Below are 11,279 nucleotides of genomic sequence, written 5' to 3'. Positions count from 1 at the left end.
TGCCACACAACCTGCAAACTCAAATCGTCCTTACTTAGTGACTATACACATAATAGTAAAGAAAAAACCAGAAGGTAGAACCTTTAAAACTTTATTTGAAAGCAATCAAACAAGTGAACAGAGTCCTGCAATAGTGTTTTGGGTTTTTTTTTAAATAATTTTTTCCAGACTTCAGCATTCTTAATATTCATCTCCTTCTTCAGCCTCTTCTTCTACTGAGTCTATGCCAACTTCTTCATAATCTTTCTCAAGAGCAGCCAGATCTTCCCGGGCTTCAGAAAATTCTCCTTCTTCCATTCCTTCCCCAACATACCAATGCACAAAGGCACGCTTAGCATACATGAGATCAAATTTGTGGTCGAGGCGAGCCCATGCTTCAGCAATAGCAGTTGTGTTACTCAGCATGCACACAGCCCGCTGCACCTTTGCAAGGTCACCACCAGGCACCACAGTTGGAGGTTGGTAGTTAATGCCCACCTTCAAGAAAACAAATGAAAACTTTCCTTATGGGTGCTAAGGCCTAAGGACTTAGTTCTGTTAACAATCAAAAATCACCATGGTTACGAGCAAATAAAATAGTTTACAGTTATTATTTTGCACTTCATCAAAATATTTAGCAGGGACATGAAAACATTGTAGTATGACAATTGCCTCTGAACACTGTACACTTCCTAGTAATTCAAACATCAAGCACTTAAAAAGCTGCTTAAATTACCTTGAATCCAGTTGGGCACCAATCCACAAATTGGATGGTACGTTTAGTCTTGATAGTAGCAATAGCGGCATTGACATCTTTGGGAACAACATCACCTCTATATAACATACAGCAGGCCATGTATTTGCCATGGCGAGGGTCACATTTTACCATCTGGTTGGCTGGTTCAAAACAAGCATTGGTGATTTCAGCCACAGATAACTGCTCATGATATGCTTTTTCAGCAGAGATTTACAGGGGCATATGTCACCAGGGGGAAATGGATTCGTGGGTATGGAACAAGGTTAGTTTGAAATTCTGTCAGATCTACATTGAGGGCTCCATCAAAATGCAGCGAAGCTGTGATGGATGAAACAATCTGCCCAATTAATCGGTTTAAATTGGTGTAAGTAGGACGTTCAATGTCAAGGTTCCGACGACATATATCGTAAATGGCTTCATTATCTACCATAAAGGCGCAGTCAGAATGCTCTAATGTTGTGTGGGTAGTTAGAATTGAGTTGTAGGGTTCCACTACGGCAGTGGACACTTGTGGTGCTGGATAAATTGCAAACTCTAGTTTAGATTTTTTGCCATAGTCAACAGAGAGCCTTTCCATGAGCAGAGATGCAAACCCTGAACCAGTGCCTCCTCCAAAACTATGAAAGATAAGGAAACCTTGCAGTCCTGTGCACAGATCAGCCTATAATGCAGTGGAAAAAAAGTGGGAGGGGAAAAAAAAAAAGTTATTGATGATTCAGGAGAAAGCAGTATTAAAATAATCATTCAAAAGCATTTCATAAAAAACCTAACATTCTTGAAAGGTGGTCTTCTTTCTTGCATGTCTTTTACTGAAAGGTACAAGTGCCTCTGCATAACTTTTTCCTAATACAATTATTTTAGTGTTTAAAACCTGCTTAATTGTCTTTGATGCCTTTTTAATACTACCGTAAGCAAGAGCAGCTGTGCAGCACTGACAAGTTATTATAAATTACAGCTGAGTTACAGCTTTACAATCTGTTTATGTTCCCATTCCAGCTTTGAGCAAGTACCAATCAGATGTTGAAAACAACTATTATTTTTGTAATTTTTAATAGACAATTGCTATTTCACTTTGACTCATATCATCCTACATGAGTTTCTCACAATGCAACATCAAGATAAATAAAACAATTAAAATTTCTAAGCATTCAATGAAAACCTGAGGTTCAGGGTATTAGAAATACTTCATGTGACATGTAATAGCATGATTCAAACTGAAAATAACAAACAAACAAAAAAGCAAAACCCCCACAATGTTGTTACATTTGTTTAAGGCTTTTATAATATGTTTCTGAGGTATCCTTAAAATACTTTCAAATAATGGTATTTCAGAGCCTAAAAACTACTAAGTTTTACTGACTGAATTTTTATTTAACTGGGGGGGGGCGGGGAGGAGGTAAAAGTTTTGTTTTAAGCAATCAACTATGCAGAAAATTCTTTGGGCAAAAAGCAGCAAACCATCTCATTATAGATAGCTATAGAGCTGTATCAATTATTTTAAATACTGACTTGCAGTACTTAAAAAGTTTTCTTACCAGTTTGCGAATGCGATCTAGCACTAAATCAACAATCTCTTTTCCAATGGTATAATGGCCTCTGGCATAATTATTGGCTGCATCTTCTTTCCCAGTAATGAGCTGCTCAGGATGGAGTAACTGCCTATATATGCCTGTACGGACTTCATCTACAAAAAACCAAAATACCATAAACATACATTTGATCTATTCAGCTCTCTGTGTACTGCCTAGTGACTACACACTAAGTGCACATGTTCAAAAGAGTGCAGACAGCATCCCTGCCTATACACAGCTTGTCTGACTAGGCTAAAAGATGGGCACAACTTCACCCCCTTTGTTTAGGGGAAAACCTTTGGAACTCACAAAACAGTATTTGTACCTGAGAACACAGAGGTCGCTCAGAAAACTACCTTACAGTTACAGACAAGATTCTGGATCGCAATTAACCAAAACTGGATGCAGTGCAGCAGTCTAGAAAGACTGTCCAGACCGTAAAAAGTTCTATTGTTTTCCAAATGTTGTTACCTATAGACCATTATTTCCTTTCAAAGAGCATAAGTTTCTTTCAAATAACAATAACCTCAAATGTCAAAATGGCATGCAGACACACAACTTTTAAAACCTATAGCAGTCTGAACAAACTAAAAAGACTGTAGGACATCTTTACTTTTACACTGAAGATCTTTAATGTTGGGTACATACCAACTACAGTTGGCTCTAGGTCCACAAACACTGCTCTGGGAACATGTTTACCAGCTCCTGTCTCACTGAAGAAAGTGTTAAATGAATCATCTCCACCTCCGATAGTTTTATCACTAGGCATTTGACCATCAGGCTGGATCCCATGTTCAAGACAATACAATTCCCAACATGCATTGCCAATCTGAACACCAGCCTGACCAACATGGACAGATAGGCATTCACGCTGCAAATCGAAAACAGAACAAGGATAAAGAGATATGGAACTACCCTGTCTTCTACATTTTATTTTCACAATAACTATCTGTGGGTCATATCTTTCCATGATCTTTTGCTGCTGCAGTATTCCCTGGTTGCTCGAGTAACAGTCAAACTGATCAAATTGTCTGCCGCTGGCAAGACTACTCACCTTAGTTGACCTAGGCTGACTGAGCATATTGCAAGACCTTAAAGACAACATAGCTTCTATCCACACATAGGCTGAATACAGATTATTCATCATACCTTACCATACTGCACATATACTCTTACTGTTAATAATCTGCCCAAACCTTCCTTTAGTTCTGGAACACTTCTTTATATAAACCCCCCAAATTTCCTTGATTTGTTGCCAAATCATGTACCAGGTAACTGTTGCAAGAATCTTTCCTGCACAGGACCACTTAGTATGTTTCCCTTTATAAGCATAGAGATATCCAGCCCCTGGCAATTCATACATTTTTGAGTTCCTCTGTGAAATCATCTGAGAGTCCCATTCAAATGTCATCTGCTCACTTTTAGCCAGCACCTTTGATTCTATGCAACCGTGCCATGAATGTTTAATCTCTCCAATACCTTAGTTTTCTCTTACACCCAAGATGCAAATAATCAGTTTTTCTAGCTTACTGTTACAGTGTATCTAGGAAAAAGCAGAGGTGGAAAAGAAGTAGTAGGGTGTCTGGGCTGCTCTTTCCTGTTTCCTTGATAGCTCCATCAGAACTGGTGCCCTTGATTCCATGTTGTAGCTCTCACCCTCGCGGTAATGTCAGAAGCCCTTCGCCAGCGACATTGTGTGCTTACTGCTGCTCAGCTGGCACCCGGTTTCCAAAGCTCTCCCGCCGGTCCCTGTTCCCGCGCCCAGCCCGTACCGCTCCGCCCCTCCCATCGGCCGCGCCGCACACCCGGGGCAACCCAGCCCGGCGGAAGAATCCGGTTGCCCGCCGTCACCGCTCCGCCGACTGCGGCGGTATCAGTCCGCCCCTCACGGCTCCGCGCGCGCGGCGCCCGCTGCGGACAGACGTTCGTTGCTTTTCAGCGATCACGCCTTTCAAGTTTCTGTGCCTCGCCTCTCTGAACCATTAACTTTTACGCCAGTTTCCCTCCTCCCCAGCCCTTCTGCCTTGCTGCCACCGCGGGGACTTCACGCAGAGACTGTCCGCGAGCCGTGCCGAGGCACAGGCGCTCCCAAACACCCTTCCCCTCCTCGCCACGGGGATCCGCTCCCAAAAGCCCCTCCCCGCCCCGGCCGCGACGACCCCGCTCCCCACCATGGCTGCTGGCTAAGCGAAGGTGCTCAAACCGCGCCACAGCCACCGCCGCCGAACCTACAGCCCCAACTATCGACGGCTAATCGCCTCGAGCCCCGCGCTCTCGCGTGCTGGCTTCTCATTGGCTGTTCCCGGGCCGGCCTGGAGGCGAGCGGAGAGTGCTGATTAGCCGAGGGCACTCTTCTCCCCACGTGGGGTGATGGTTGCCGCCTGCTCCGGTAAAGCGCGGAGGCGGCGGGAAGGCGGCTGTCCGGGAGGGAGGGGTGGCCTCGGCCAGCCTGGAAATGTTTTCGCGAGAAAAAGGCTGGTAGCCGTTAGGTGCAGCTAGATGTTCGAAGCTGAAGTGAGCACCCTTATCTGCTTTCAGGAGCAGCCATGCCACAGGCAAGGTTCTTTCCCCTTTGCCTTCCTGTCAAAACTTACATCTTTTCCAGTGGTCAGCGTACCTCCTGCGGTGCTCCCCGTGCAGCATTCCTGCATGGAGGATTTTCCTGCTGGGTACATGAAGCTGGAGCAGGAGATTGGATCCACAAAATGCAGCAAAAGCTCTATGAATTTTTTTGACTAGCAGCAGAGATTATTTTCTGTAACATTAGTTCTGCCACAGGCAGTTAACATGGCGACAGAAATTGCACAGAAAGAAATGTAGCTAGAAGCCTTCATTTTTTTCCGTGTACTTCTGGACAAGATTGGACAGGAAGATACTACAATCAAATAGTCCTTTTTTTAGACACACCCACCCCCTTTTTTCTTTTTTCTTGAGCATAGCTTATTAATGACTTTGTACAATAGAAATAGTCAAGATTATTATCTTTATGACAGAGCGAATGAAAGTTGGAAAGAAAACTTCATTTTAAAGAGAGCTGCCTCAAATTTGAAACGGGGGAAATAAATTATATGTGTTATAAATGTCAGCCTTATCACGTTCTATTCCTGTAAATTGTATCCTTGCTCTGTGTGTAAAAAAACCAGCTGTGCTGAGCAGAAGACATTCTCTGTTTCAGGTCTGCCCACAAGGCTTGATTTTTGGATTATTGGGAGTAGTTAAGTTCTGTTTTTCTGCAAAATAGAAGGTATGTATCTGTAGTTTTGGGAGAAAATAAAACCTTTCAAGAGAAACTACAAAACTCGGTAGTGTTGTGTTGTTGGTGTTTTATTTAAGATTAAAGCTAGAGTATTTTTCTATGAGATTTCAGTTGTTCCAATGCAAGTTTTATGCAATTTGTATACAAGGCTTTCCATAGTTTACAACCAATTGCATTAAAAGCTACATCTGAGGGAGTGAAGCAACTTAAAACCAAGGTTAATGGCCAGTTCCTGCTATTGTTCTGATTTTTTTTACCTTTTTAGAAATGCAGTTTATACCCAGGAGCTGGTGCAAATATGGCCATATTCTTACTAAATAGATTCCTTCCCAGCTGTACTCAAGAATCCAACAAGAGCATTTTTACCATTTTAAATTTCTGTTTTATGGGGTCAATACCCCTATGGAATATTGAATTGGAGACCTATGACCTAGTTATATGGTTGAAATTTGGCTTTAGCCTTACAGTTAGCTTAAAGCCCAGAACAGCAGAGTTTTAAGAGACAGGTGTACAGGTTGATTATTCTGAAAGGCCTAGGCCTGTAATGAAGATTGCCATGATAAAAGAGAATTTGATTCTGTGAGTGATGTTGGTGTTTCTTGGTTGGTGAAGCTTATCTTTAGGACTGAAGTGACTAAGGAGTCTGTTTAAGATGCAGTTTGAGAAACAAACACCAAAGTAATTTGAAAATTGGCCCATTTTGGTTTGGGGGTTTTGTTTACTTGTTTATTTTTACTTATTGTCCTCATTTTTAAAGGTGCTAGGCTCATTATTGTGCCTACTTCTTTATGCTGATTTACATTCACATGACCATTGCTTTTTCTTGTGTGACTTGTAACTCCATTTTGAAGTACATAAGTTGCTATATTTCTCTTGAGAGTGGAAAAAACCTGCATCTGTGCTTGAACTATTTTACAGAAGCATTTCATTAGAAGGGCAAGCTTTACGTGTTGGTGCTTTCTTGCACAAATTCCTAGCTTAAGTCATTTAAAGCCTGGAAAACCATAGGAGAATCAGCTGTTGGGCAGAAGCCCTTTCTGAGACAAAGACAGCACCACTCAGCAGCAACAGCAGTTGTATCTTTCCTTTGAATCGTCTTTCCTTTGGGGCAACTAGCCTGAGTCTCCTAGGCTTATCACCATCACTTTTTGTCCCTGCTCCATCCCTTTCCTTTTTCTGGAAAGGACACAATGAAAATGATAGGTTGCCTACAGTGCTGGGAAGTCTTGAAACAATCCTTGAGCTGAATGCAATCCTGTATTTAGTTTGTAACACAAAAAAAGATGGGGGGGGGACATATTTGCCTATGAACAGTTCATACTTCTTATCTTTGGGGTCTTCTTTTTATGAATAACCTACTAAAATTAAGGTTTCTTTATATTCTGCTTTTCATATACTTGATTTAATAGTATAAGGATACTTAATAATTTAAGTTTTAATACTTTTCATATACTGGTATAAAAATGTATCCCTATAAAATTGCATTGGATTATATGAAAACAATCAAGTATCATCTTGCAGATCTCTCTGAGAATAGCTTTTCTGAAGAAGTTATGGAGGTGACTTTAAAAGATGGTGGTTTTCAGTATATATAACAGATAGATAATACTTCAAAGGTAGCCACTTTTGGACTGGCCCCTCAGTGCCTGCAGGATAGCAAACAAGCTTTGAAGGGACAATACCTTGAGGTTTTTTAGACAGCATTGTCTTTGTATAATCAAAATATAGCAAGTCAATACATACACATTTCTGAAAGTGATAGTGCCCTTAACTTCAGTGTTCCTGTTTTTCTTTTGATGCTTACATCTGAGAGAGATGTGCTCAGTGTGCATTGGCATCTGAATTCTACATGTGTGTGTGTTTGAATCCTGAAATACACAGGAGTAGTAAAGGATGACAGACTTCGTATTAGAATAAAACTTTATGCCCTTATTATATTAGGTCTCTGCCGTGGTTTAACCCCAGCCAGCACTCATGCACCATGCAGCCACAAGCTCACTCCCCCCTCCCCCAGAGGGATGGGGAGGAGGATCGGAAAGGAATGTAAAATTCAAGGGTTGAGAGAAGAACAATTAATAGGTAAAGCAAAAGCCTCGCGTGCAAGCAAAGCAAGGAATTCATTCACTGCTTTCCATAGGCAGGCAGGTGCTCAGCCATCCCCAGGAAAGCAAGAGCTCCATCATCAAACTGCAGGGATTTACTAATTGTTGGGAGAAGGGTTCACCGGAGTCAAGAAGACACTCAATACGAGTTATGCATCTTGCTCAACTTTATTAGTTTCTAACACTACTTATATAGAATCGATACACATGCATATTCATAAAGCAAAAATATAATTGGTTATTAGTCTCTAAGCGCGCGCGGTTCTCACACCCCTAATTATCATGACTAAAATAAGCATTCTATCCATGTAGCTCATTGTGTTGTTATGCTTCAGCCTTGTAGTTTGTTACTCCCTATATTCCCATACTGCTCCCTATCTTTCTTGGCCCTGCACCTGCTTTCCCAGCAGCTGTAGCTTGCTACAGCCACGGCCTGTTGGCACAACATAATTACTTGGTCTCAGGATTCAAGAATAGCTCAAGGCTACCTTTCTTGTTAACTTCAGCACAATTCTGATTACAGGCCTATTCTAATACCAGGCCTGGATTGTGCAGATCTTCAGAGATTCTAAGGCCATGCTTCTGCAGCCATTCTTCTACGACTAATTTTCTTACATTTACTGGTATGTCACTGATGCGGACTTTTTGAGCACAGTTCCCTGCTGACAGAGGAAGCTATGCAACAGAATTGCTATTATAAATTATAAATTGATAACCTTTTATTTTGGTCTCATTTGTTCTGGAAGGGTTATCTAGAACCCAGCTATTCATGTTGGTATCTTTTCTATTTTTTTCTGGTCTGTATGTATTCTGGTATGTATGAGTATCCACAACAACCATCTGTGCTTGTGAACAATTTTGGTTGGGTTATAATCCTTTTCCTCTCTGTGGTTTGCTCTGTTATGTATAAAAGTCAATCATGCCCAATTTCTCAATCTTTGTCTTAGTATGTTAGGTAAGCCAAGCTCTCAGGCTTTTCATAAGTCACATTTTTTGTGCCTGTAACTGCCTAACTAAAGCTGATCAAACTTCATTCTCATGAACTTTGGTGTTTAGAATTCTGCACAAAGCTATGTTCCATGTTTCACTTGCAAAACTTCTGTGGGGCCATTAATTCTATTCTCTGCTGGAAATAGTTGTGCAGATATATGCTGAGATAACACTTAAATTTAACTCTATCTATTTACCACTAACTGATGTGACTCTGTTCAACTCTTCCTACTGTGCTTTTATACATCCCAAACTGCTTTATATACTCTTAGTTACAGAATTTCTTGTACATCTTTACTACTCTAGTCTGACAGGTCAGGAAGGTCTTGCACCTTGACTCTTCGTGGATATAAACCTTTATTAAAAGGCAGTTATTCCACTCATAATAGCAATGACTGGCACAGAAGAGAAAAAAAATAGGCCTATGCAGCATTGCCATCTAATGGTAATGACGGAAAAAATGCTGAGCGTCAAGGAGAGAAAGGCAAGGAGGCATCATTGTAGACCACTCCTTTCACTTTAGGAAACGAGTCTGAGAAAGTAAATTCTCCAAAATAGCGGCTGTAGTGTAGAGCCTCTAAGAGGGACTGTGTATTCAGCATTTTTCATCTATTCTTCAAGAGTCCCTTAGAAAAAAAATCTGAAAGGACTTGATAATGCCATTGCTGCCAGATGTTTTTGTCTGGAGATACTGAAGTCCTGATGCAGAAAATACAGACCATGTGAAAACATAGGATATAAGCTGCTATACCTAACCTTTTATAGGGTATGGTGTGTGCTGATCTTTGTGTCCTCAGCTGTATTAACCATATCAGATTGGAAAATAATCACACTAAAATATGCTATTTATAGATGACCAAATCTGTGTTTCTGGTGTCTTCAGGAGAAGATTACAAAAATCTCACAGGCTTTGTATGGAAGAAGAAAAATAATGAGAGGGGGTGGGGAGTATAAAGAAACAGTATGGGGATAGTAAACAGTATAAATGAGTAAAGAAAAGTATTTGTTTCTGGAAGGCTTTTGATACTTAAAATTGTTCCCGTTCAAACGTGTAGCAATCGTAAATATCCGTTATGTGTGAAAGAGAGAGAGCAGTGAACTGCAAGTCTTAGGACTGCAAAACATTCTCTGTTGTAGGTTTTCATGAACCTGTGGATGTTGGAATCTCAGTGTTGGACTACTTGCTAGGTCTCCTGGCTTGCTCAAGAGTAGGATTCCCTCCAGTCTGCCATATGCATTGCTTAAGAGTTAGGAACCAGTACAGTTTGCAAAGAGCTTCTTTTCGAAAATTACTGTGAATGACCTCAGTTTGTCACTTCTGGGTTTAATGAATGTGCAGATCCTTATGGGAGAATGTTTTATCGTAATTTTTCTCAGAAGCCTAATTATTAATAGTTTCCTAGAATCCTGTGTGATTATAATTTTCCTTGTAAAAATATAGCTTTAATTGTAAAAGCTATAGTAGAAGTTTTATTTCAGTATTTGTGACTTGCAAAATTTGCACTGACCAGAACAGGTACACGGACAGATTTTAAGCTCCCATCTTGAACCACTGCGTCTGTAGAGAATGTGTCAGTAATTTAATGAAAAACAGGGTCTTGCCTAGAAAACTACACTTCTGTTTGAAAGTTATCTGTAGACGGAAGTTCAAATTGGCTTCTAAAAGATATAAGAAGTCAGTTTTAAAACTATCTAGGAGTTATGGCAATATCTGTAGAAATGTAAAGTGGAGAAATGACCTGTTCACGTAGAAGAAAATTCTGTCAAAAATCAATCTAACAATTTGGGTTTTCTTTTACTGCCTTTGTCTCCGACAGTTAGTCTGGCAAGTCTATTATAAGCCAGTGAATTTATACAGCAGATACGTCAGATTGTAATGCTGGGACAGCTTGCTCTGATGATCATCTCTATCCTTGCCTGGCAAAGTTTTAGGGTTAAGTAATTGAAAAGCAGGGATTTGGTTTCCTTTTGTTGTGTTTTTTTCTTTTTTCTTTTTGTTTGTTGTTTGTTTTTTTTAATTAACCTGCACCTTTAGATAAAAAGGTATCATTTTCTTTCGTCTAGTATCCAGAATTATCTAGGAACTGGTAAGTCCCTTTGGCAAAACACTTCTTTCAATGGGTAACAGTGGCTGCCTCGGTGACTTTTCAGTTAATGGAGTGAAAGCATTCAGTTTATAGCAAAGGAAGCTTTTAAAACTTATTATTATTAATAGTAGGCCTATGAAGAAGAAAACATCTTATTTTCCTCATCTGTTGTTGGTTACAGCAAGTATGTGACTTAAATTATAGGTCATTTGGTTGCAGTTTTTGAGAAGCTGTAGGAAACTTGAGTGCTTTCACTTAAGTGACGTGAAAGTATTTGGCAAAAAAGGCTGTCCTGCAAAAGGCTTTTATTAAATGCTTAATAATTATCACTGACCTCGGCAGTGATGGATGAGTCCACATGTAGGTACTTCAGCGATTCTCAACAACATATAATTTCCGCTTGAGGTGGTGTACCACCCGCGTTACCTTGTTCAGCGTGCTAGACACTACTTCCCCAGTCAGGTTCTTCTGACGAGACACACTTCCCGGAAATGACCCCCGACACCCTCCCGCGCTGCCTTTTGCGCCTTCTTTCGC

The 11,279-nt window shown here is 40.6% G+C and overlaps 1 protein-coding gene across 1 annotated transcript; it reads right to left on the bottom strand.

Annotated features, from left to right (window-relative positions):
• Positions 1-75: 75 nt before the first annotated feature.
• Positions 76-11,218, bottom strand: LOC130157933 (tubulin alpha-3 chain-like). The gene is given in 6 exon segments (XM_056358025.1): positions 76-477; positions 716-946; positions 948-1,397; positions 2,272-2,420; positions 2,956-3,178; positions 11,077-11,218. Coding segments are annotated over 5 exon segments (1,248 nt in total). The 5' UTR covers positions 3,077-3,178; positions 11,077-11,218; the 3' UTR covers positions 76-180.
• Positions 11,219-11,279: the final 61 nt, after the last annotated feature.

Source organism: Falco biarmicus, chromosome 13 (genome assembly GCF_023638135.1).
Source record: "Falco biarmicus isolate bFalBia1 chromosome 13, bFalBia1.pri, whole genome shotgun sequence".
In the NCBI taxonomy this organism is placed as follows: domain Eukaryota; kingdom Metazoa; phylum Chordata; class Aves; order Falconiformes; family Falconidae; genus Falco; species Falco biarmicus.
The sequence above is the reverse complement of the archived record's forward strand: the minus strand, read 5'-3'. Positions and strand labels throughout refer to the sequence as shown.